The sequence below is a fragment of the Excalfactoria chinensis genome, chromosome 2 (genome assembly GCF_039878825.1).
Source record: "Excalfactoria chinensis isolate bCotChi1 chromosome 2, bCotChi1.hap2, whole genome shotgun sequence".
Classification (NCBI taxonomy): domain Eukaryota; kingdom Metazoa; phylum Chordata; class Aves; order Galliformes; family Phasianidae; genus Excalfactoria; species Excalfactoria chinensis.
Genome location: NC_092826.1, coordinates 8,813,484 through 8,841,466, shown reverse-complemented (window position 1 = coordinate 8,841,466; position 27,983 = coordinate 8,813,484). Strand labels below are relative to the sequence as shown.

General features: G+C 38.9%; 1 protein-coding gene across 5 annotated transcripts in view; it reads right to left on the bottom strand.

Moving 5' to 3' along the window:
- ASAP1 (ArfGAP with SH3 domain, ankyrin repeat and PH domain 1) overlaps positions 1–27,983 on the bottom strand; it is a 155,135-nt gene that overhangs the window by 4,038 nt on the left and 123,114 nt on the right. For 4 of the 5 annotated variants that reach the window (XM_072330297.1, XM_072330299.1, XM_072330300.1 and 1 more), the window contains 10 exons: positions 27,897–27,982; positions 27,075–27,190; positions 24,951–25,018; positions 22,415–22,522; positions 21,059–21,287; positions 11,040–11,201; positions 8,469–8,535; positions 5,894–5,952; positions 4,465–4,964; positions 656–778 (listed from right to left, as the gene is read on the bottom strand). In XM_072330297.1, coding sequence (XP_072186398.1) covers positions 656–778; positions 4,465–4,964; positions 5,894–5,952; positions 8,469–8,535; positions 11,040–11,201; positions 21,059–21,287; positions 22,415–22,522; positions 24,951–25,018; positions 27,075–27,190; positions 27,897–27,982 — 1,518 coding nt within the window. The remainder of the gene's footprint in view (positions 1–655; positions 779–4,464; positions 4,965–5,893; positions 5,953–8,468; positions 8,536–11,039; positions 11,202–21,058; positions 21,288–22,414; positions 22,523–24,950; positions 25,019–27,074; positions 27,191–27,896; position 27,983) is intronic. The other variant, XM_072330301.1, reaches the window with a different exon arrangement.

Here is a 27,983-nt window from a genome sequence, read left to right as displayed (position 1 = left end):
AAGCAGGGCTGAGAAAGCCTGAGGTTAGCACTAAAAGAACCAAAGACAATATGCAGTCTAGAGAAGGGGTGGTTACGAAACAAAACTACGCCACAGGAGGGACGAAAACGTTGATTAACTACCTCTCATTTAGGGAAGAAAATCATCAGCTTACGGCACTAATTACAAAGTTTTTCAGACTCCCAGCAGCCTCTACAGTTAAAACTTAACGTTTCTGCAGGACTGGAGATAATTACACAACTCATTTTTCACAAAAAGTATATAAGTATATATAAGCATGCATATATAAGCATGCTAAACGGAGTGATGATATGACACCATCTCTTTATTTGACGGAAGGCCAGCATGCATTGCTGCCTGAACATAAATACAGATGTGTTACTGTGATCCAGCAATGAAGCCAAGCCCAGCCAGGACAGGGCTAGCAGACGCCACAGAAGAGGAAGATCCAGGAAGGGTATCTCCTCTAGTACTAATTTAAATGCTGGATATTGGTTCAGACACACTCTTCCCCTCCCCTGAATAAATAAGAACAAAAAAAAAAAAAAACAACCAAAAAATTGAAAAAAAAAAAAAAACAACAAAACAACAAAAAGGTTTTCTTTTAAGAGTCATAAAGAAGTGATGTGGAACTATAAAAGCAAAAGATACATACCCACCACTCTTGGTCCTCTTCCCCAGTTACAATAATTACTTCTCCTTCAACAAAGGTGAGCTCATCGTCATTATCTGCCTGGCAGTCATAAATTGTCTTCACTCGCCTAACCTTATTCTTTCCCTAAAAATACAGCAAACTTTTAGATGGAAGACACGAGGGAGACAGGAAACATATCACATGAATTCTGCCTCCTAGTTCTATTTTACAAAACCCTGAAGACAACCCAATTTCCTTCTCTTCAATCAAGGCATAAAGTTAAAAAAATAAATAAATCCAAGGATTAAAACACAAGAAGGAAAGGAAGAAAAGATCCGTACGAGTCTATTTCTCTTTTTTTTTTTTTAAGGATTCAGAATTCACAAGAAATTTTAACACTCAGCACACTGCTTAAGTTTCTTACACCTCCTCCATCAGAGCTTAAACAATGCCTTTACATTACTTCAATCCAGCACCACCCGCCTTCTTTCTCCCATCATACACAATTAAACCAAAAAGAAAAAAAAGCCAAACAAACACCAAATCTCAACAGAAAAACTCCAAACAGCACCACCATGAGAACAAACCAAAATCCAATCTCATTTCAGCATCAAAATAGAAGTAAAGGCTGAGGAAAATGCCGCATTTAAATTGCAGTGTTCTTTGCAATTTGGGGGTCTAGCAGGAAAATACAGAATTCTTTGATTTCAGGTGTGTTTTTAGGACTGTATCAGGAAATTACTTTCTGAATGGCTTTCAATCCAGAGCGTTAGCAGTTTTTTACTAATTCTTAACTTCAGATGGCACTACATTATTTATTATGAATTGCCATCACAACATTCTCACAACTCCGCTATTCTGCACCCAAGTGTTTTCTAGGTCATATTTTGCTGCACACTATTAACTCATGTAAGAAAGCCTGAGCCATGGACTCCTCCCCAAACATATGTTTCTCATGGCAGGAAAACTGCTTTAAATTATTTCCAAACAGAATAAGTAAGCAGCGCTAATAGAAATATGCTGCTACTTTATACTCGCAGAAATGCTCTGCTGCTTCATATTCCTGTATTTTTATACTGGGTGCTTCTTCAAAACCTACAGTTCCTCTTTGAACAGTGGTAGTCAGATAACAAGATCACAAATAAGAGGAGCAGAAGGAGATGAGAAACAGGAGGGTATGAAGGAACAGTCAGCAGGTTTAGAGGGATATGTGCCAGAAGTAACTCGACAGGAAATTTCCCAGGGAGTCTTCTCTTTGCTGTTACCTTCCCATCTGAAACACCTCCACGTTCTGGCAGAAAAGAGCCTACAGCTCAGCAGCAGAGCAGGCACACAGCAAGGAGCACTCCCATTAAAGTCAAGTTATAGAAAAATAACAATTCTATACGGAAGGGGCCACGCAGTTAACACAGCATAAGATCAGGAAAATGTGCTATTGAGAGAAACAGAAATACCTTAGGTGAAATTTGTATGAGATCAAAGGACTTCTTTCTGTCCTTTTTCTTTTTCCCCAGCAAGGATTTACTGCAGCAAGAAGTTACTTCAAAGAATGCTTTTTTTTTTTTTTTTTTTTTTTTTTTTTTTTTTAAACAAATTCAGATAATGTGAACAAAAATCTCAACTATCACAAGGGACTGGAATGCAATATTAATATGGATGTTTGGAACCAGTCCCTGCTTTCAACTCCAGAGAAGCTTTGCAAACTAAGAGAACTTCCAATCGATGCTCCAGCGATGAAGGGAGACAGCCAATGAAAAAGGAGAACTCGAGCCTGGGCTGGTATTAACGCTGGGAAGGTTCACAGAAAGATGGGGCTGAAGGAAGTACAAGGTTGACCAGAATAGAAGCTGGGACACTGGTGCATTAAAAGTAAAATGAAAGCAAATACAGAACACCTCATTTGGAACTATAAACAAACTCGTAGAAGCAATAACAACAAACAAAAACAACCCTCACAATTCTGCATCCAAATATTAGTACCCATTTGACAGTGCATTTTTTGTCTAAAACCAAACAATAATCAGCTGCTGTGGTCATTAAGCAATCCCTCCACATTCCTATCTATGCTCAATTACTGTTTAAAAAGAAGTATCTTACCACCTTTATAGAACACATACACACAAATGAACCACTCAGGTGTTCAGTGATATTTCACAAGCTCTCAGAATAGGATTCATTTCTTCAAAAACATCCTCATGTACCATCAGTGTGTGTGTATGTATGCATATATAACATATATATGTTCTACAAATTCCAGTGCAGGAATTTATGCCAATTTTTGCCTTTTTATTTTAGTGTCTATCAAAATCAAGCATTTAGTGTCTATCAAAATCAAGCATTCCCACAAGCAGTGCTGGCTGCTGTCACAGCACTTCATGCACTGTGATGCAGCATTTCATCACATGGTTTGTGCTGAGAGGACACAGAGACAGGCTGAAAGCACAAACACAACACGTTGAAGATGAACACCTGCACATTACTGCTTGAGAAAACTGCAGAAACCAGTGTGCACACAATGATACATAGAAAATTGCAGGAATTATCATGGATACATCATCATTTTGATCACTTCCAAACTGTGAAATTATTTAATTATTGCATATATGAAAATGGCTCCATTTGGAGAACATTGACTTTTTACCTGTGATTTTTCTGCACAAAACAGAGGAGGAGTTTAATCACAATATCAAAAAAATCAAATCCACTGTCTTTCAGTCTATTAGAAGGGAGCAATAGCTGAGAATGCCCAGTGTCATCTGCTTCCTTATATTACATAATGAGTACATAAAAAAATCGTAGTTGAAGACACCTTTTGATCTTCGCGCTTTCTTTCACCTAATCTCTACAATAATCAGGAAATTCAAGCAACAACTCTCATTCTGGATTCCATATGAACATACAGAGGAGTCAATCACAGAAGCAGAATAATGGCTCTGCAGAAAGTGTTCTTTCTCAGGCAAGCACAAGAAAGGAGAAACTCATCCTCTGCTTTCATTACCAGAACGGAAGTCAGATTTCCTTTCACATAAGTGCTTTGCATAGGCAATTTGACAAGCAAAAACATCTCCTTTTTGATGTATTCTTAATGATGAAAAATCCTGAGAGCACTCTGGAGTTTCATAAAATGATTTCAATATACATATGCATGAGGAAACCTCTACTGGATGGGAATCGCACTGGCTCACAAGATAAATAGCTAGATGAACTGGGGATTGAACGAGTAGACTTGGAATCTAGTTATATTCCCAGCTCTGTTATTACACAACACGCAGCAATGTCAATTTTGCCAATTGAGCAATTCATCCAAACCTTTGTCAACTACTTCAGTACACCAACATTAAATATTCAAGACAGAAACATTCACCCATTTGTCACAGTTGACCTAGAATCTACACTTTTATCTACTGACCAGCAGGTTAGCAGTAATAGGAGCTAACACCCTTTCCTAACACTTAAAAGTAGAATCCAACAAATATTCTAGTAATCTATAAAGCAATAAAGACAGGAGAGAAAGACACCTATTAGTTCAGAAGTATGACTGGAACACACAAAGATGGCTAAATACCCTCATAAATTCAAATACACTATAATTCCCCCCAGACTATCATCTGACATTATGTATTTGTGTTGGTGTGCAAGGTCTTGTAAACACCAAGTTATTTGCTGAAGCTACTTGGATGTACAGGAGGAACATCTAATTCCCCATCCTAGCCCATAACATTACTGTCTTGTGCATACAGCTCAAGGGCTTTCTTTTTTTTGCGCAGACAGTCCTACAGTAACTTCAAAGCCTTGCATGGAAAGGTTCAAGTAGCTGCAACAATACCTACCATGTTTATCTTCCTGGGAAGCGGCACAGGGGTTTCTGGCAGGGTATGCGTTATGTCATTAGACTCTTCAGATGCTTGCTTTTGGACGGTGTCTCTAGACTGTACGTTTGGAGAAAGATCTAAGGAGTGAGATTTCTGATTTGCCTCTGAGGGCTGAGGCTTTGGTGACGCTTCTCCACCTTGTGTTTTAGCCAGCAGCTCTCCCAGCTGAGGTTTTGGAGGAAGGTCTTTTATTTGTGGCTTTGGAGGTAAGTCTCCAAGCTGCGGTTTTGGTGGCAAGTCTCCTAGCTGAGGTTTGGGGGGCAGTTCTCCAGGCTTTGGGGGTAAATCTCCTACTTGAGGCTTCTGAGTTAGTTCCAGAGGCAGAGGCTTTGGGGGCAAATCTCCAGGTTGTGGTTTCTGTGGTATATCGATGGACAGTGAGGGCTTAAACATTTCCGTGTGCTGACTGGATTTATCTATTGAAAGATGATGACTGGTTTCTATTTTCCTTAGTGCCACTAAAAAAAAAAAGAAAAACGTTTATTCACAATCTCCTTTAAACGTTAAAGAACTGAGACACATCAATTCAGAGATAAACTGGTGAAATAGCGTGATTGCTTTTTAGATCTAACAAACATAATGAAGGTAAGAAAAAGATGCATTTTAAAGAAAAACCTAATCAGCCCACTGATGTGACTGTAATGAAAGTTCTCATTAATGCCAGTTGCTCATACATACATCCATCTGAACATCATATAAAAAAAAGATCAGGTCTCAGGATTGGTAAAATCTTGAGGAGGAAAGGAAGTGAACATGTATGTGTATGCAGGTCTGCTTACTATTTTGTAGTCTACTGATGATGAAATGCAAAAAGCCTTTGAACTCGTAAGGCAGGTTTTATGTAGGGAGGCTCAAACCATTTCTAAAAATAAAGGACCACTGAGGAAGGATGATGGTCTCAGCAAGTTTGTCACTGATATATGTGAGCTTGAAACTACTTGAAAGGAACTGTTAAAGCACAAGCCTGTTTCCTGAACATGGCGATGGGCACAACTCAGAGACATTAAGAAATTGGACATACGGTTATCAAGAAGAAAAGAAATTACCAGTGAGATTGATCAAAGATGGAAACAGGAGCCCAAGGAGATTATCCACCAAAACTTCCAAAACATGATTGCACAGTTAGCCCTGTTCTGGGGGGGAATTGGACCAGATGGCCTCAGGAGTTCTCTTCCAACTTCTATTACTTCCTTTTTTTCCCTCCTTCACTACATTCTATACATCTAATTACTTTCTAGCTTAATTAAAAAGTCTTCTGATTTCAACAATTCTTTCAGTTTTGCTCAAGTACCACTGATTGTGGAAAGCTGCTGGAAAGGAAGTATTTATTCTCGCATACTCATAAAGAGAATTATGAGAAACCCCACAGAAAGAAAAGATCACTTACCTTTCTGAGGTAGTTTGGGAAGAACTCTAGGGCCAAGTGCAGTCTTCGCAGACCCAGTGCTAAACCAACAGATGTGATTATTAGTGCTTACAGCTGTTACAGAGTGCAACTTGTCTTTCCCTTTTTTTTCCCCTCTACACATCCATAATTTAGAGAATTCCACATTTGTTTCTTTCACATAACCAACTCGTCATCTCATCTGTGCATCGAGCCTGAAACTCGGTGCACTCCACCACATTTTCAAACAGAAAGAGACATGTGAACCCTGCTCTAATGCTACACAGCAGATTTAGCAAACTGAGCTGTGTGCAAAAACCTACTCTGAAAATGGAGGAAGCTGAAAGACCAGCTCAGTGGGCAGATCCTGAAATGAAATGAAATTCTGCTCTTTAAATATTAAGATATTAAGATAACTATCCTGGATCATTCATAACATCCTTGGCTCTTATGCCAAGGGTTTGAAGTTTTTCAGGATTGAGTCTTTGCCTCATGTGAGCGTAATAACACACAGTCTGCAACTGCATCAGGAGACTGCTGCTGCTGCTCCAAGGGAAACACGGGCCAGCACCATGCTTCACCCTGGTAAACTGTGTTACAGTTGGGTAAGCTATTTGTGATGGAAATCAACAGCACAAGTAAGACAGGAGAATTTTAGAATCATTCTTGCACTACAGAGTAAGAAACACAGAGATGATGTTTGTAAGATGACCGCATCTTGAAAGACAGCTCAGAATCTTCTGGTAAAAATCCAGTTTTAATGTTTAATTTGCATGTCTCCAGGAAGTACATATTAATGCATTAATTAGATACAGAATGATACTGCCATGATGTGTTGCCAACAGGTAGGTCAACCCATGTCACAGGTAGCTCTCCTCTGGACACACACTACACCATCTTAAGCTTAGTCTAAGAGGGTTTGAAAATGTCAGTTACAAGCATGTAAAAATGATTGCAATTCATTTTACTTTCTGTACTCAGTGAGAAAGAGGCTCCTCAGGAGTTCTACTTATTTTAGCATTACACGTTAAAGCAAGGAAGAACTGACCATTCAGAAAATAAGCTATTTGTTGAAAACGTTTTACCCCTGATCCGGACACGAGAGTGACATCTGTTTCCTCAAACAAGCAATCTCCTAAGATTCTTGCTTCCTTAACTCAATTTAATCCTTAACTACCATCTGGCCTGGCACCATTTAACCATGCTGCGTAAAAGAAAATGATGGCAGGCGATTCTGCCTTTGTGAATTAAATTCTGATGAGATTTGTGCCTTTGGACTCCAGCTTTCTGAATGTTTTGCTAAGGGAACTCCAGTTCATTGCATTGGGAGGCTCCTTAAGCACAGGTGATGAGATGATTACTAGCTCTGCTTCTTGGGGAGATACTGAGGTTTATACAAACAGTCTTCAAGAAAAATTACAGACAGGGAGAATCAAGGCATGGAAATTCAAAAAAAAGAAGTATTATTTCTGAAAAATTACTCAAAAAATAAGGAAAAAAAGTGATGAGCTTGTCAGAATATGTTCAAAGGAGAGAGTGTTCTGCTGTATCAGCAGCCCCGATGCCAGTACTCTTTTTCTCTGAAGCTAACTTTTCAAAATGAGTACAAGGAAATACTAAAGCTTAATCTCCATGCTTTTTTTCAGAAGTTAAAGTACATCATGACATAAAACTGGAAGAACAGCCAAACTCTATCTTTAATATATAATTCCCCAGGCTTTTCACTAATACCATGAAGAATCAGTTTTGCACATTTACCCTCCTCTTATAAATGTCAAGCATGGCAGCAGCTCTTTTTGGCACAGAACATCACCACCTTTTTCTTTCTATACCAAATGATACCTGAATGGATTCAGATGTGGCACATCAGCTGTGCCACCAGGAATGCATCCACAGCCTGTCCAGGCAAGGCAAAGCACAGACTGAGGATGTCCAGAAGCTCCATCCACACATGTGTGATTTGCATGATGATGTGCATCCACCTCCAGTTATGCCCTGATCTCACACATACACATGGTCAGACAGGTACACTACCGTGTTGCCTGAGGCGCATTTATCACCATTACCATGCTTTGAACCTAAGGACTTTGGAACTGCCTGACAGAAGGAAAGATGGTTTAGCTAGTAGAATGAGATGACTCCTCTGCTACAGAAGGAGCTTCTATGGGTACCTACGTCAAAACTGACACTGGAATGTTTTGTTTCTCTGCACTTACAGACCTCTCATGAAAGTAGATAAAATGGAATGCCAGGAGGCATGAATATAAAACTTCTGTCTTGCTGGAAAGCAGTGTGAGGCAGCATTCCCTAGCTCAGACCTCACTTCTGTAGGAGCAACAGGCAGATTCTGGTACAAATCATTTTGTCCATTCCACTCAAAGAAGGAATTGTGCATGGAAAGCTATGAACAAAGCGTAGGAGGATCAGTGAAGCCAAAGCATTTGTACAACAGTAACGCGTGCAGGAAACTAATGAAGAAGCTTAGCTAGGATTTTACTTCATATGAAAGGCTATTTTTTCTAATTCACGTATTAGTTACGTGTAATTAAGTTTCACTTTCACATACACAGACTTTTACCTTGACTGCTGAGACATCCCCTCAAACTTGTTTGCAGCCTTAGTTGAAGGTGGGCCCAAATCATTACCTGAAATGAAAAAAAAAAACAAACACAAAAGAAATGAACATTAGGGTAACTGAACATTATGGTAACTGAAATATCATCAGCAGAGGGTGTGCTAAGTCCACAGTACTTTAAGCGTGCCCTACATGTCATGTCCAATGATTTTAAAGCTCATTCTTCACTAAACTTTGTAACTGAAAAAGCCACAGGGACCGTAATAATCCAACCTGACCTTCATAAAACACCTTTCAGAATTCACTGGTAGCTCACATCTGCTGGCAAGGGAAGACTGAAATACATTGCTGAGTTTCTGCTGTAGGGCTCTTGTTTTGAATATAGTGCTTCAATTTACTCTGAATAGGAGATGCTGCAGGCAAGTGTCTGAATATATTTATGGTAGATGTGCCTTATAACAAAACATACGTAGCCTCATAAATCATTATTTTTTGTGAATAAAATCAAATTCAAGCTTTTGAGCACTGCTATTTTACTGAATCAGCAAAGGCTATTCTTCAAGCCTTGTTACCATAAAGTCACCATAAGCATTAACTCCCGGTAAAGACAAGAGCCTAGGTATATTCGACTTTATCATAAAGGTATCAAAATCCACACCCAAGTGATTCTGAACTCCTTCATGGAATCCTAAAGTTGAAAAAGATCCCTAAGATCATTCAGTCCAACTGCCAACCCACCACCAACAGAAAGCGTTCACAAATCATCACTTAATTACTCTTTTAGGGCCTTGATTGTTCCCTCTTCCCTCCTCTACTGTAGCTCATCTAAACAGTCTTAGAATCAAAGTCATAAACATTACATCCATCTCAGAGATAAAATGTACTGAAGTGATATCTAATGATCCCAGTATGCAAAAGCTTCCTAAGGAAAAGGACGTATCTTGCTAGACACCATTCTCTGTGCTGAAGTCTAAATGAAACAGCAGAGAAGGCCAACAGTGAGCCTTCCTAAAAATATTTTTGCATGCGAAAAGATGGAAAAGTAGAAAAATAAAATTAGGACTAAAAGTGACAATAAATCTTTCCCATGTAGGTCCTGTGGATGAAAGAAAGGAAAAATCTCATGGTTGCCATGGAAATCCAAAATAAGAATCTATTTCTAAACATTTTTAAAATAGGTGTAAATAATAACTTAATTTGCTTACACATAAGCTAAAGATTGTTCTGTTTGAAACCTCAGCACGGGGTATCTCTACTCTTGCACCTTCCTGTCCTTCAACTGTTATACAGGCTTTATAAGAACAGCTGCCACCAACAGCTTGCACCACACCTTTTGTCCCGTTAGAGTCACGTCATATAATATCTATCATAGTGTTTTAGGTACCGATTTGGGCTTAACAGTTAGAAAAACAAAAATAATCTTTGAAGTCCAAGCTCTTCCAATGTTTTTACTGCCTCAACAGCAATACAGAGCTGTTGTAGGAAACATTTCTTCCCCTGTATCTGAAAAAGTAGGTAATAGAAAATACTGCCAGCATTTGAATTGCTTGAGAAAAGGGCTTTCCATTCAACACCATACTTCTCTTCAGATTAAGTACTTTATCAAATCACACATTCCACACATGTGCATTACATGATTTAACACGTAACTCAACCTGCTGGGGGAAAAAAAAAGTGCTTTTAGGCTTGGTCTCCATTTTATGTTTACATTAGAACAAAAAGAAAAGTCTTAAGATATGACTAATATATGAATGCCTCCTCCTTTATGTAAATCTTAGACTCCTGTTTATGGATTTACAACGATCTGATGACAAGACTAGGATTACAGAAAGTTACAAGTGCCCAAGATTTACAGCTGTGGGGAGAAGTTACATGCACAGAGAAGTGATGTATGCAAAAGAAGGATTTGAGTAGAGCAGAAAATATTTCCTAACAAGCTTCTGTCAGAAAGGTATCCTGTTAAAAAATAATAATAAAGCGCTGTTTCTTTATAACTTCTGCTGGTAGAAGGATGCAAACCTATCAGTGCACAGATACCATCACACAGCCCGAAAACATAAAGACAAAACATCCCACCAGTTAGCTGTGAATACTTCATAGGGGGAATTTGGAGCAGAGCCCAAGGAGATGAGCAGTCCTGGGAACTGGGTGAACTGTATGGACTCACTGAGGCAACATCTGCCCCAAACCAAGATCCATCCAGATCAATGAGCTGCTCAGAACAGCAGCAGAGCTGAGGGAAAAGATGCAGGGAGGATGCAGCAGATGAGGGTGAAGCAGCAGCCTGGGAAGCTAGGGCGGAGAGCGGGAGGCGGCAGAGAAACTGAATGGGGTCCCAGGGAAGTGTGGAGTATTTTCAGTTTTCTCAAGTGAGACTCAGACACAGAAGCCTGGAAGCTACAGTGACAGAGACAGACTGCTGATTTCTCTAAGCTGACATCACATCAAGCTGCAGGAAAGTAAGCAGCAGGTAAAAGAAACCAAAGATTTTATATATGTATGTCTATATATATTTATATATATCTCATTGTAAAGGTTTGCCCCTGCCCTTTTGTCTTGCGTTTCAAAACTCACCCCAAGGAACTGGGCCCTTATTCTGGGGTCCGTGAGGTAGTGGGCTTGGTGGGTCAGAGAGGGTTCTTTTGTGTCCTGGGGGTGGGGGAGGTGGTCTCTTCTTGGAAAGAGTGGAGCTGCCACTAGAGGGTTGAGTGCTTAGAGGGAGGGTTGAAGGTGGGCCTGCAAGATAACAAACAACCTTCTTACAAATACATGTGCATCAACAGCAAAGCAGCACCAAAATAAAAAAATCACAGACCACAGTGAAGTGCAGCGAAAAGAAATCAAAAGACAAGCCATGCCAAAACACTGTTTGAATTAAACAACACATTCACCACATTTTTAACCTTTCCAGCTGTGGGGATATAAGCAACTTAACAATAGAATGACACAAACACCGTTAAAAAATACAGGATTAGTCACTCCAGGATTTTTAATTTTAGGTGTTTAAAAAGAAATCTTAATTTTAAGCAACATGTAGCAGTTAGGTTTTCAATCACTATTATTTCACATCAGAATTAAATTTCTTTCCAGATGTTCAATTACACAGCTGAGCTTTTTGGGTTTGTTTGTTTTCCTCTACGCTATATCAGTTCTGTTGATGAATTGGAAGGGGTTGGAGAAATATTTATCTTCCAGTTGTCTTTGCTTTGTGTTTTGGAAATCAACTATGGAAGATTTTCCATTCTTATTTTTCAATTTAACTTTCATCTAAATACACCAAAATACACATCTGTGGAGCAGTGCAAATTGTTGTATGCTGCATCTATAAAATAAACATTAGATAGGCCCTTGATCTGTCTGGGATTATTTAATGTGCTTGTAGCAGTTTCAATAGTCACCTTTACCCTAAGCCCTGTATTTGCCCTGAATCAACGTTGGCACAAGCATTATTCAACACAACACATACTTTACAGAGCATGGGAACAAGTACTGCTTAAAAGGAACAGTCACCACAGGGGAAAATGAGTTTTCCCTATTCAACTTCATCATTGACCTTCACAAATGTCGTCATAGGAAGCTCAAGAAGGCGGACAGTGCTGCGCACAAACATGCAGCGAGGACATGACTGCTTGACTCAGCCACCATTACTGCCAAAGTCAATTATTTGTGACACTTATCTAAATTAATCCTATGTTAGTTTAGATTAGCTTGAAGTCCATTCATTTTTTAATCTCCTCATGTAGTAACATCTTACTGCAATCATGATCTTGCATTAAGTTTTGAATGTAAGAGAGCTTTGCCATCACAGGCTGGATAAATGAAAAACACTAACAGTATAGTCTTAAAAGCCAAGTTTTGTTTATACCTGATATTTCTCATCTATTATCAACTACTTTAACTACTTTGCAGCACTACAGAATCTATTTCTGGAAACACAGCTTATTGAAATGGAATTGAAGATCTCATTTCGTTAACCAGCATGCACCCTAACCTGCACACAGGACAGGATCCGCACCTTGAAAACATTTATTTTCTTGTTGCTTTCTTCTAGATAGAAAAATACGTAAGCCTGCATGCCTTCCCAAATACATATCATAGAATTATGAAGATTGGTGAAGAAAAATCTTTGCTGCAGTTCCTTTGGTGAAATATCGAACATTGAAAAAAAAAAAAAATAATAATCATGATCTAGTTATCACATAACCATCCACACGTTTGCCAAACTTTTTAAGGTGGTGACCCTTCTTAACCCAAAAGAAAAGATCAATCAGACTTTCTATAGGGAGTTAACCATCATCCTCCTCTTCTCCAGATTCAAGGCCTTTTGCTGCTTAGCAGAATCCCTCAACCACAACCCCAGCAAAAATTTTGATCCTGGCTTTCCATTAACTGCTTAATCTTGTGAATCAAATTAATAATCACAGGAGTTGGTAGGGATCTCTAGAGATGACTGAGTCCAAATCCCCTCCTAAAGCAGGCTCCCTACAGTAGGTCTCACAGGTAGGTGTCTTGAATATTTCCACAGAAGGAGACTCCACAACCTCTCTAAGCAGCCTGTTACAGTGCTACGACACACTCACTGTAAAGAAGTTCCTCTGCATATTTGTGTGGATCTTCCTGCATTCCAGTTTTTGGCCATAGCTCCTTGTTCTATCATCACATACCACTGAAAAGAATCTGACCTCATCCAATTGCCTCCCATATTTCAGATGTTTACAAACATTGATCAGATTCTCTCCCAGTCTTGTATTCCCCAGGCCAAACAGACCCAGGTAACTCAGCCTTTCCTCATCAGGGAGATGCTCCAGGCCCTTTATCTTTGTCTCCTTCCACTGGACTTCTAGAAGTACCCTGTCTTTCTTGAACTGAGGAACCCAGAAATGGACACAGTATTCCTGATGTGACCTCACCAGGGCAGAGTAGAGGGGTAGAACCTCCCTCAACCTGCTGGCCACGCTCTTTTTAATGTGCTCTCAGATACCATTGACCTTCTTGGCCACCAGGGCACACTACTGACTCAGGGCCAAGCTGTTGTCCAGAAGAGCACAAGTTCTGCAGAGCTCCTCTTCAGCAGGTCATACCCTAATCTGTACTGATGGCTGTGGTCGTTCCTAGATGCACGATTCAACACTTGCTTTTGTTCAAACTTAATACGTTCCTCTCTGCCCAATTCTCCAGCCTGTCCAGGTTCTGTTGAATAGCAGCACAGCCTACTGGCATGTCAGCCATTCCTTCCAGCTTCGCGTCATCAACCAACTTGCTGAGGGTGAACTCTATCCCTTCATCCACGTCGATGATGAAAATATTGAATAAGACTGGACCAAGCACCAACCCCTGGAGAGCACTGCTAGCTACAGGCCTCAAACCAGACTCTATACCACTGATCCACCTCACTGTCCACCCATCTACCCCACACTTTCTAAGCCTCATTACAAGAATGCTGTAAGAGACAGCTTTGAATTTGTTCCCTCTGTGTAATTTACAGAGTGTTTACAAAACACTTAATTGAACATTGACAAGCAGTCAAATATTAGTGCAAAGTAATGACTGTTTTTCAATACATACCTTTTCCCTTCTTAATTTCTTCTGTCATCTTAAAGAAAGTAAACTAATTTAAACTGTGCATTGAAACATTTCTCACAGAAAAGAAAATAATCTCTCAATGTAAGTTTTGACTGAAGTTTGTTTTGACTTCTGCAAGTTAGAAACCTGCTGATGCACTTAAATGTAAATCAATTGTTCTATACAAACTGTAATTCATGAGCTTATCTACAAGAGCAGGCGTGGTAAAATGAAAAGAAGTAGAAATACAATGTTAATAGTAACATCACACTTAAAGTGTGTAGAAAATATGTCAGAATGGATGAGGTGCACCCTACAGGAAAAAAAAAAGGAGATCTGAAATGTCTGCAAGTCGCAACGGCCCTTGGATTCTTGTGTGCCACCACCTAGTGCCCTGTGGGGTGAACTGCACTGCAGCCCCACCACCCAGTACTGCCACAGTCTTCCCCTCCTTCCCCGCGAGTTGCAAATAGCACCGAGTTGCTCAAAGTGTTGGAAATGCACAACACTATTTTCGCTTACTGCTAATCGAACTTGAGAAATGAAGTAAGACTTGTGCTTCTTATTGCCAGCAGAATTGAGGTTTCTTCTCTACAGAGTTTTTAACCCTATTAAGTTTTATGTTCATAATGACCTATTTCATGCTTCATATGCCAGTAGTATGTCTCCAGAGTTTAAAAACGTTATTCCCTCATAGCCTTTAAGAGTTCACACAGTATGCTGCAATTACAGGGAAAAGGCAGTAAGGTATTAAAAGCAATGCAGGTTTTTAAATCCTCACACACATTTCTACATTAATTTCACAGGCACTTACATGGAAAGAATAAATAATAGTTTACAAGGCATGCACTAATGATGAGATGAATGAAATAAAAAATTCCCCTTCAAATAAATCAGCAAATAAGGGAAAACTTCGAAGTATCTTTTTGGGAAAAGGTGCACGTGGCACCGAGCAGCATAAACGTGGGGAACGCTCTCAGCTTTGAATCAGTCCATGAGAATGGCTGAAGAAACAACATAAAGACCTGATGCTGCATTAGTTACTGGTAAAACTACTCCAAAATACTCCGTTTTACACAGTCTCAAAAAAAGTGCTATTTGGTTTTTTATTTTGGTTCAATATACAAATGTAGGTAGGTATTTCTCAGTAATAATCAGAGCAGTTTTCTAGATCAAAAGTCTTCCACAGTTCTAACCAGGCAGAAAGTCAGTCAGCCACTTCTGCGCCACAGTCTACTTAATGTTTTACCATATTTATGATGAACATTTCCCTCTCCCCATAAAATGAGCATAGAAAAAAAAAAACCCAAAACACCTTAACATTGAACTCTGCTTCCATTGGGATCTTTTCTCTTTATTTAGCTGGGCATCAGCTGCTTCCTACATGAAATACAAGCCATTTTCATCTCTCATTACTTTTACTCACTATAAAGATCACAATTTCACGTGTGAACAGACCTCATCTCAGACTTACAGTACGGTGATAAATAACTAGAAAATATCTGCAATTAATAGTGCATTCCTGCCGTTTGGCTTTTGTGCAGTTAGTAAATTAATTTGTGTACCAGTGAAAACATGCAAAGCTGTTACCATCCACTTAAATTGTGGTTTTACAGTGTAAAAACCTCACATTTGTATGTATTTTTTACCACTTAATGAGAGATATGGAAGAACCAGTATTCCAGTTAATGGTTGAACAGGTACTGCAAAGGAAAGTAGGCTTATATTAAAAACAGGTTTTTCATTAGCAAAAGTTATTATTTTTCCACTTATAACGATGACACTTTTTGCAGATACTACCAAGAGCCATCCTTATTTTGTACTTTATTACTGTAGATGATACATCTTTAGTATTGAAAATAAAAGCATAATTGAAGAAGCTGATCAGTCATTCCAAATAAGAAAGCTAGGAAAACAAACTGAATCAATATTAGCACATGAAGAACATCCCATAATTAGTGCTTAAAAAAATCCTGTTTAAAAAGAAGAAAAAAATGTCAACATTCATATTAAACAACTATGCAGTTTGGGCTGTAGCATAAATACAACTACATGAAAATGGTTGTCAGCTACCCTTCCCTTCCTATTACAGTACTAAAACATACAGAATCGGACTCAAATTAGTAGTATTGTTTACTAAAATATACACTGAATTTATAAGAATAAGAAAATGTCTAAGTATATGCAAGGGAGCTGTAGAATCCTAACAGCATTCAAAATAAACAGAAGAAACTGGATAGCCTAAAAAGCTGAAGGAAGAATACACGATTATATACAGTGCTAAAATTCCAGACTAAGAAACCTTTAAACTTCCAGTCACCTGTATTTCAGAAAGGTGATTTAAACTGAAAGCATGGAGGAGGGTTCACACAATGCAAAAGAAATGTGAATGACAGCAGAATTAAAATACTCCACTTGAGTCGCCATCCCTCACAGTGTTCAAGAGGCATCTGGATAAGGAGCATGGAGATATGGTTTAGTGGTTTTCAGTAGGTATGGCAAAGGGAGGACTAGATGATCTTATAGGTCCCTCCCAAGCTTGTGATTCTATGATTCTATGAAAAGAAAGGTTTATTTTGTTTAGTTAATAAAAAAAAAAAGACCCGTATGATTGCTCACCGGGTAGCAGATACAAGGACTAATGGCAGGAAAAAAAGTCACCGAATGCTAACATCATCACATGAACAAAGCAATTGATTGGAAGATCTCTGATCCTGTGAGCAATGCAGTCAGACAGCTTTCAGAAGTCATGACTAAATGACAATTAGCTGTTTTGTTTAGAGATGGATTTTGATCAGGTAAATTATTTGACACAGAATCACACCAAGGTTGGAAAAGACCTACAAGACCATCCAGTCCATCTGTCAAGGCTGGACCGACCTGGTATCTGCAGTTGCAGTGAAAAGAACTGCAATGGAAGTGTCCTCTGGTTTTCTGTACTTCATCTTAGAGTTGTGCAAAATTTGCAAGCTTTTAATCAGTTTAGATCTAAACTTAACTTTCAACATGCAATTGATCCATATTTTTATCCCACATGAGAATAACAGGCAAGATCACTGAAGACAATTAACTCTCATTTAAACTTAATGAATTCTGGCTTAGATTGCCTAATCCTCCCACAGAACTAACCCTCACTTTGGATTTGCAATTAAGTTCGTGCAAGTCTTTATCTAGATACTGCCTGGTCATATAACTACTTAAAGACATAATGCAGATGTAAGCTGGAGAGTTTAATGAAAAGTATGATACCAGGCTGTTACAGTCCAAAGACTTGACTGCAAGACAAGCTGAACCCAAATAACAGGTAATAATAGAAGGCACTGCCATAGCAGCTTATGCAGTGACTGTAGTCACTCTGCACTCTTTATTCTGTTAGAATGAACTAAATCCAAGGGTAAAAAGAAATGTGTCCACAAATGAGTTGCTTTAGTGTACAATACACTGCCATAATATTGAACCAACATTCATTATCTGCTCAGGGTCACTCATCTGCCTTTTCAGACTATAAACAACAGGTTGGTACAGCTGATAGGTACAACTGTAACGCCACTGCTGGAGGAATCTTCACCTGATACCAAATGCTTATGATGTAACAAATTAATTATTGTGACTCACTGCCTTGAGAACATCAATAAACCCAAAGATAAATCATCTTGGCTCAGCTATTCTTTAAAGCAATGGTTATCAAACTAGGAAATCTAGTCACAGAATCATAGAGTGGCAGCCTGTTCCAGTGCCTAAAGGTCCTCTGAGTAAATAATTTTCTCCTAACATGTGACCTAAGTCTCTTCTCTTGTAGATTAAAGCAGTTTTTTCCCCATCCTATCATTATTTATATCATGATTTGATAAGCCCTGGCCTGATGCAGAGGTGAAGCTCCAAAACAGAGGTGCTCACTGCTCTAGGCATCTGCCCATTCTATTTCCCTGCCACTTACGACTAACCAGCTTTCCAAGGAGAAAAGGTAAAGAGGATAATTATTAATAGTTTCAGAGAAACAGTTCCTGAAGCACGGAGATGGCTGTAACAATGAGCACAAATACCAGATTAGTCTCACATCCAGTCATGTTAACATATTATCAGCCAGTGTTACACTGTATGGCAAAATAACCTTCATCCATCTCCCAGAGGCAAGAAACAGAACAGCAGGGAACATAGACAGCAAGTGTGCCATAACACAACTCCAAGAACGAGCACAACTCTGAGTGCAAAAGGATCAACACTGTGATCAGCAACTATTTAACTACTAGAATACTTGGAGCAAATTTGTTCTAACGTGCACTGATAAGATATGTTGTTATCTCAACCAACAGGGTCCCGTATTGGACTCCAAAAGAACTGTTGTAGTTTAACCCACCAACCTTCGGTCATCTGAGGTCCTGGTTCTGTTCCCTCCCATCTCCTTGAGCACCCCAGCTCAACAGCAGGACTGCGTGAGAAGCTAGAAAATCTCTATCTTACAGCACAAATGAGTCCCAAATTAAACTGATACAAACAAGCTCAGATCACAAAATCTCACCAAGAAAGCATAGTCTGGCAAAACAAGCATTTTTAACTAAGAGTTAAATTGCCAGTACATGACAAAGTCAGACAATGGAACAGTAGTTCTTAAACACAGCATCTGCATTGTGTAAAAGCAGACACCAGATGTCAACTGATTTCATTCTGTCCCTTTTAACCGTCTATGTTTTACTGAGAGCTCATCACCATTTTATTTCTAAGAACAAAGTTGATTACAAGTTGAAGAAATTAAATACGAACTTACAACCATTAAAGCCTTAAACTACACTGTAGCCTTCATAACAAATAATTTTTTCACAATTAGGTTATTCCTAAACTGAGGGAGTAAATGAAAAAATGGAGGGATTTTTGTTGTTGCTGATCTAAAGTTAGATTTGCACAAGTTATATTACAGCAACAGGCTTCATTTCACAAGTGTGTCCTCTAATTTTGAAGTTTATCTAGATTACAGAGCCATTATCCGTTACAGCTGCAAAATACAGTCTTGTAAAAGAAGTTCTCTTCCCTTTCAAGCACTACCAAAAGTGTTTTAAATCACAGAATAAAAAATTATTGATTGAACATATATTGCCAAATCCATCAACCCGTAGCACATATTTTCCTTAGAGGTAATTCTACAAGACCATAACTGTTGTTTCTCTCAGGGAAGAAAGGGTGACATTTCATTTAGCTTCTAAATATATCACTCATTAAGTACCTGGCAATAGAGTGGGTATTTTTTCTCTGACAGTATTCACACTTCTGTAGTGCTCACCAAGATGTAAAAGGAATGTCTTGATGCAGAGAGGGAACAAACTTTCATACCAACCTGCTTAGCTCTTCCCAGGTCATTCTGGTATTATTTTTCTTTATCCACACAGTGACTGCAAGGAGAGGGAGCCTTCTTGAATCATATCACAGAATCACAGAATGGCTTAGGTTGGAGGGGATCTTAAAGATCCGTTAGTTCTAATCACCCCACCACGGTCAGGGTTCCCAACCACTAGGTCAGGCTGCCCAGGGTCCCATCCAACTTGGATTTGGATGCCTCCAGAGACAGGGCATCCACAGCCTCTCTGGGAAACTGGTGTCAGTGCCTCACCACCCTCTGAGTAAAAAATTTCCTCCTAGCATCTAATCTAAAATCTCCCATCTTTGAGTTTAAAGCCATTTGCTGTTATCCTATCACTAGGAGACCACAAAGTTGGTCCCCCTGCTGTCTGTAAAAGTACTAGAGTACTTCAAGTACTAGAAAGCTGCAATAAGATCCCCCTAATGCCTTCTCTTCCCCAAGCTAAACAAGCCCATCTCCCTCAGCATTTCCTCACAGGAGAGATGCTCCAGCCCTCTGACCATCTTCACGGTCCTCCTCTGGAGCCACTCCAACAGATACACATTTTTCCTGTACTGGAGGCCTCAGACCTGGGCACAGTGCTCCAGATGGGGTCTCACAAGCTCAGAGCAGTTCAAAACAATCACCTCCCTCTTCCTGCTGGCCACCTCTCTTTTGAAGCAGCCCAGGTTACCACTGGCCATCTGGGCTGCAAGCACACACAGCTAGTTCATATCCAGCTTTTAATCTAACAGGACCCCCATGTCCTTCTCCGGAGGGCTGCTCACAGTGAGTTCTCCCAGTCTGAATTCAAATCTGGGATTGCCTCAACCCAAGTGCAACACCTTGCACCTGGCCTTGTTAAACCTCATTTCATTCTCATGTGCCCACTTTTTGGGTGTCCGGGCTCCTCTGGATGGTCTCTCTCCCTTCTATTCTGTTATCTGTACCACTCAGCTTGGTGTCATCAGCAAACTTGCCAAGGGTACACACAATCCCTCTGTCTTATGTCATTGATAACGATGTTGAAGAGCATTGGTCCCAAGACATACCCCATGGAGGACACCACTTGTGATCAGCCTCCACCTGGACATCAAGCCACTGACAATAACTCTCTGACTATGACCATCCAACCAATTCCTTAAACACCTAACAGTCCAGCCTAGAAATCCATCTCCTCAACTAAGAGATAAGGATGTAGTGCAGGACCACATCAAAGGCCTTGCACAAGTCCAGATAATGACATCAGTTGCCCATCCTTCCATTGTGCACCAATGCCATCTTACACCTTCTTTCCTTCAATGCTTTTATGGCCCTCTGACAGACACTACATATCATCCTATAGCACTATATACCGGCAACATTCCTCTAAAAGATTCGTAGACCTACAATGAAAACGGATTTTAAAGATTCTGCTTACATTTTGGAGAAATTTCTATGTAACATGAATCAACTTTTATTTGGCAGTTTTACTTCACAATCTTTCATCAGTTCCCGTATAGTATTATAAAGGAAAGTCCATTACAAAGAACCCATTCCTTGTTCCTTTTCTTCTAATCATGAGAACATGCATCAAACTGTATTAAAACATCCATATAATAAGAAAACTACGCTATATCTTACATGTAATACACTAGATCAAAGGAAGGACAATTGTGGAAAAATTACTGCTTGCACCTTAGTTTCAAAACAGACTTACCTTTGCCAGCATTTCTAGGAGGAAGAGGAGGAGCATCTGCAGTTGGAGAAGTGGGTGAATCTGTGCTTGTAGAAGCAAAAATCTGATTGGTAAAAGCTCCGTAGGAGAGTCTCTGTTTGTCTCTAGGAGTGCTAAATCCAGGAAGAGTCATTTTGTCTTGGGGGGAAATACTTGAAGAGTGACAAAAACTTTGGGGTCTTGGAGATCGTTCTTTTTTTATAGGACTAGGCTGTGAATAAAAAGACATGTATTATATGGCTGTCCAAACACTAGATATAGTGGGGAAAGATAGGGAAAGAATAAAACAGAACACGTTGGATTCATTCTTAAAGCAGTAGATATACTATAATACAAAATATACTCATTAAAACCTAGAAGTTTTCAGAAACTAAGGGTAATTTTTCAGTTCAAATAACCCTTTGCTTAGACTAGATGTCTTCAAAGATCAAAAATACCTCATTAATAATTACTGAAAATTAAGTAACCACTTCTGACACAACAGGTTTGTTTACTGAACCTACAATACATTCAGTGGTACAGTTAATCTTTTAAATGCATATAGTTGTTCTTAATAGCTGCAAGTAGAGCTACACAATCTGTCTCGTTGTGCTGGTTCAGGAAGGCTTTGTTACCTCCAGTATAGCATTAGACATTCTCCTGAGGCTCCTTGCACAGATAATCATTTTGTTCTCTACAGTCCTTGAGGACATATAAATTCTTTGGGATTCTGAAATTCTCAGCCCCAAATGTCACAGATAATAAAGTTGACCACATTTCTTTCTACAGCACCCACAGAAAATACGAGATGTGTTTTTCCATTTGCTACAGAAAGAGAGCACAGAATAATTATCTCACTTGCTAAAGTAGGACACTGAAGCTAAGTTTCCACATCATCTAAAATGGCAATTATTCTGTGCCCTCAAGTTTTGCCTTTCCATTACCTCTTTTTCAATCAGGAATAAAACGCACAGCATAGTTCCGGAAAAATACATCAAATTACTCACTTGACAACGAGAATTTTAATTAAATTATGAAAGAACTAAGCATGTTATCTCTGGATTTCCTTCAGCTAGAAATGCAAAACCAAGAATTCAGAAAGGGAAAAAAAATGACCACAAGTAATCTACATTTACCGATATGTATTATCACGTATGTCTTATTGAAGCAGAACTTCTGAACCTCAGTTCTATAATAACTAGGTTAAAAAAGTGTATTCAAAAAGCACTTTGTCAGTCTTTAAACAGAACTTGAGACTAGCTCTCCCCCTGCAATATCTGCAAGAGAAAGAAACAAATATGTGTGTGGAGCTTCCACTCATTTCCAGTTTGAAAGGCTACACCAGGACTTCATGTTTACCTTATCATCCAAGTCATCATCGCTTTCATCAATTTCTTCCTGCCGAAGATTCCATTCATACTCTACATGGACATGTGGATTAAGCTTTCCAGCCTTGGCTTGAGAAAGCTGAAACAATAAGAATTCTCATTGGCACACCTGCTCTTTCTTCAGTGCCCCTGAAGTTAGATTTTCAATAGCAAGCAGTTACTAGAAATACTTAGTATTTAAATTTCTCAGGCATTACAAGTAAAATTTTAAGACAATCACAAAAATCTCCATCTACTTGAGGAAAAGAAGAACTGCTAAAAGCCAAAAAGGGAAGATTTTAATCAAAATGGGTAGAGGTTGCCATGTTTGACAAGCATTTGAAAAGATGGTATGAGGAACAGATATGTGAACAAAAGCAGCAGGAATCTGGAAGACAGAAATGAAAAAACGATTTATAAATTCTAGGACATAAAACTATTGCCCCCCCAGAATCACAATCTTTGTGGTGAAATCATAGGAGAGGTACCTATCCTTCATTTAGAATCACAGAATCATAGAATCACAGAATTACTCAGGTTGAAAAAGACCTTGAAGATCAAGTCCAACCGCAGCCTAACCAGTACTCTAACTCTAACAACCCTCTGCTAAATCATATCCCCGATCCAAACGGCTCTTAAACACATCCAGGGATGGCGATTCAACCACCTCCCTGGGGAGGTGGATTTAAGCATTCAAATGCTCTTTCCCTTCTCTTCAGTGGGATCAGAACATTCCCTACTCTGCTTTGTCAGTCTAAACAATACAGTCACATTCTCTGAAAATCTACTACTACACTTCAACAATCAGGAAAGAAGAGACAACAACACTGTTCATAGTTATTTAGAGGAGATGAATACTCATTTTGAATGCTTTTATTTCCCATCATTATTTATTCCCTCCCATCACCTTTAAGGTGATGGCTACTGAGTACCAGCTGGATTGGGAGAGCCTGTAACCAAATGAGAGTTTCCCTAAATTAAGTCTGGAAGAAAACTATTTAGTTATGTAAGTATGAATAAGTATCTGTAAGTAATTAATTCAGTTGAAACTAAATGGAAATAAAGACTTAAGACTCCAAGCAACAGAAAATACGGAAATGTTGTAAATGCCCTCATTCTTTTAGTTAACTATAGGAGAGTTAGGTATTCCCAGAACTTCAATTACAGGCAGTGAGCTAGATAAGCTCACTGATAGCATCCTATTTTTTGTTTGTTCTTTACCACGATCAGCTGGTCCACACTAATGGCCAATGTTACCTTATTACGTACACACTATAAATAAAATGCATTCCAATTGCATGTTGTACAGCTGACATGTTTTTCAGCTGCTGGAATACTCAAAACACTGAACAGCAAGCAGTACTTACAGCACACATGGGAGAAGCGAACAAGAGCACTACCCTGCCTATCAGCCATGGGAAAACAAGCACTTGCATTCCAAGAACTAAGAAAAATGATTCTGAACTGTGAAGGACAAGCTCTCCTGATTGCATGCTAATACATGACAAGAACCTTCAGCTGTCAAATCAAATGTATTAAATTGACCAGAGATATAGTAAATGTCTTTTTGAGTTATTCAAAATGAGACAGGAAAGGTCTGAGAAATAGAATTAAGCAGCATCTACCATTTTTGTAAATTCTTCTGGCTTTGTTTTGCAGATCACACACAGTACTTCAGCTTTTTAAATCCACTGATAGTACCTGAATTCACTTGCTTACTAAACGCATGCTGATCTGAAGCACCTTAGAGGGCTAAGAACAAACAAGCTTGTTGCTCTGACCTGGAAACTATATTCCTGGCTATCAGCTCCAAAAGAATACCTGAGAAAATCCCTTAAAACCTTTATTTCCTCAAACTCCAGTGATTATCTTGAGTGTTGCCTCAAATTCTGAGGATTCAAAAAAAAAAAAGATTGTTTTGACCACGTTCAGAAGAGGGACAGAGACCTACAGAAACTTGTGTTTAACATCTTTGGATATATCAACTTCCAGACATTACATTTTGGTCACTACATCTTCCCTCTCTTCTCTGAGTAGGTTTACTTTTGATTTAATTATTCTTTTAAAACGATTATCAGCATCTCTGAAATATTTAAGTGGCCCATCAAACAAACTGGAAGATGGCAAAGCAGGAAACAAAGATCCACAGCCAAAAGCTCTCAGCAAATTTAGTGTTTTGGGGCTGCTCTGTACTCCTTAGAAGAGAAGAACCTCTGAGCTGATGAAGCCCAGATGCCTTCAAATGATGTGTTAACTGGTGTTCACATACATAATCTTCTAGAATTGAATAACTGCAAATATGCTGGTTAAGCTATTAGAGCACTTCCAGTTCAAGTGAGTTATTTCACTTGAACAGTTACAAACAAAATGATTACAGTGCATTGCAAGGTTAAAAAAAAAATTCTAAGTATGGTAAGCCTTCAGCCAGCTGGGAGCAAAACCAAGTTTGAGGTACCCTGGATGGGATACATTACATAGACCACATCTTTAAAAGAAGCAAACTTTTCCCCTGCTCACCCCATTCTTACCAGTTCCTCACACTGGACAGCTTTCAGTCTTTTTGCTGTGTCCAGAGCCGTTTCTCCAGCTTGATTAACTACAAAAATCAACAATAAAGAAGAATAATTGAGATGCTTAAAGAATCAATTCATTATGTTTCGCTGTTCTTAGCAGAGTAACATCTAAAAGTGATCAAAAACATCTATTTATTCTACAGCAGCTGCAGCTCTAAGATTCTTCCTCATTCATGCAGTTAATATGCCATCAGGTTCTTTCTGAACAGCATCTGCTAGGACAGTTCCCAAATCCTCTAAACCTCCTAATCATTCTAGGAGAGAATATAAAGAAATACTGTCATTTCAATCTCTGCTCAACTCCTCTGCCACTAAAACTATCAGTAAACAGAAGACGCAAGCGAACAGGGTAAAATGTATACACAGATGCAAGCACATTTCACTTGAAGTGATTAATATGTAGGTATTTGAAGCCTGAATTTGAAGACAAGTTCTATTCCAATGATGACAAGAATTACTGACAAACTTTCTAGCTGTGTTATCCTTACGAAGACTACAAAGTCTTACGATATCTCTGAAAATGCCATAGATCTTGAACAGATTAAACTTCATACCATATTCAGACAGTGAAACATTTTGGTGACCGAGCAATGAAAATAGTCAAACTGAGCTCTCACAGGCAGATAGATGTCTGAGGCACTCAGATGTCTGAGTGTATTAGAATAAAATATACATAAAATGAAAAGCAGTCATACAAAGGCCACTTTAAATAAATACACATTCCAGAAGGATTTAAACAAATTTAGAGTAATTAGGATCTCTGGAAGGAAGAAAAATGTTCCTTATAGGAAGATCTGAGGTGGACAGAGAAATTTATCATAAATATAAATGAGAACACAGTATTTCTTAACATGTGTAGATTACAAGTCTATACATATTCCAAATTTACAGACTGTAAGAGTAAAGATGATGCTTCAAGGCCTAAGAGGTGCTGCTCCCATTTGACAGATCAAGGTGTGGAGATGGGGAAAGTGATTCTAAGAGTTAAGAACAGACTTCTGACATCTGTCTGGAGAGTTCCACAGATCAGCCAATATACATGTTAAAGCCAGTTCAGACAGTTTTCCCACTTCATTCATTAGGGACATATAAAAAAAAATCCATCACATTAAGTTCTCTGACATGTTAATATTAGAGTATCAAAGAAATAATTTAGGGGTGTACATAAAGGTGAAGGAAACCAATGAGTTCTGCCAATGAGATAAGAACGGAGCTTTGGAATAGTCTGTAGCCTGGCCAACAGAGAAAAAATGGTGGCATCGAGGAAAAAGAGACAGAGAAGTATATACTCTCCAGCTTGAATTACTTAGGAAACTTCCCTCCTATAGCAAAACTGTTAGAGTGCAAACCTCTATAGACATGATGACAGCTCCTGAGCCTGGAAAGGGAGATTCAGAATATACTACTTGCCATACTTTGAGACAGGAAAAAGAGCATCTGGTAAATAACAGGTTATATTAAGTGTGAGTAAACACTTTACAGTGTCTCCTTTAATGAAAACTCCTGCTAAGACATGATGGAACAAAGAACGATGCAGGTACAGAAAGCTTACATCTCACAAATGAAGACTAATTAGAGGAGGAGGAAAGGCATCTCAAAGTGAATCTCTTCCTCATCCCCTACAGTGGTGTCTTGGGAGTGCTGGGTAAAAGCACAGTGCCAGCTAATATTAACAATAAAAATAAGTTTAACCATTATGTACAGAAAACTCAAATACACCTAGAGTGTGTTTAATGTGATAAGTCATTTGAGGCATTTTAAAATTCATCCAGTGCTTGTATGTTATGATACAAACAACAAATCTAAAATCCAGGGCATTCACGGTGTGCCAGACATAACACTGAAGAAAAACTTGGGATTATCAATTACTTTTTCTATATTAAAGCTTTTCTGTCGGGTTAGGTTTGTTTTCTTTATGCTTCCTTTAGGCTTGTTGATGCGGGAACCTTCATCTTTCCAATACACAGTTTTTATCTTTCCTTCAGAAAAGTTCACTTAATAAAGTAGAACATAAACAGAAGTGGTTAAAAATGAGATGTTAGGAAGTTTATATTTCCTAGTATTATTTAATGAACTTACCTACATCAATAGTTGGCTTCCCCCTCAAAAGCAACTTCAAACACTCAGGCTTATTATATATACTGCAGTAGTGTAGAACTGTATTACCCAATGCTGTTTGCTTATCCAGGTTTCCACTATATACAGAAAAAGAAAAGTAATCAAGAAAAATTTAACACTGCTTAATTATGGAATCAAATGGCTTACAAACAGCTGTTTGTTTTAATAATAGTTCTATTACGCTGAGCACATCATTTAACTTGAAGGAGTAGTGACAGAATAGGGTCTAAGTGATACAAAAGTTAGGCAGCTTGTCTGCACAGTGCCAGAACAGGGACATGAACACTTATTCTGGCTCTACTGTTACCAGCAGATGAAACTTCCTCCCTAACATTGCCTAAATGCAGCATTCTGTAGACAATTAGAGACAGGAAAGGAAAAGGGAAAAAAAAAAAGTATTCTTTCCACTGATTTTTGAATGGTGGGTAGGATATCTCATGTGCTCAGGGGAAATCATTCCTCAAACCAAACACCCCATCCCTCCTCTTTCATCCCTATGAAAAGGGATCCCCTCACTCTCAGAAAGCAAGCGACTGATGTGTCTTTCACTTAATAGCATGCTATAGGAGTGGACTGGAATCAGTTACATTTCATCACTACCTACATTGTGACATAAATAACAATTTACACAATGGTCAACTCAAGGTATTAAATGATGCTTCACTGAAACGTATCTAAAGAGAATGACTACAAGTGATGAAGAAACAACCCAACACATCGAAATGATGACTTTGAACACCTTCAATTTTCATCCTAAACTGAACAAAAACATGCAACCCATACCAGTTTTGTACAAGGAAGTCAACCAGATGGAGAGAGGTTTGGTCAGCAGTCCGGACTGCTAAATGAAGTGCTGTTTCACCTGGCTCC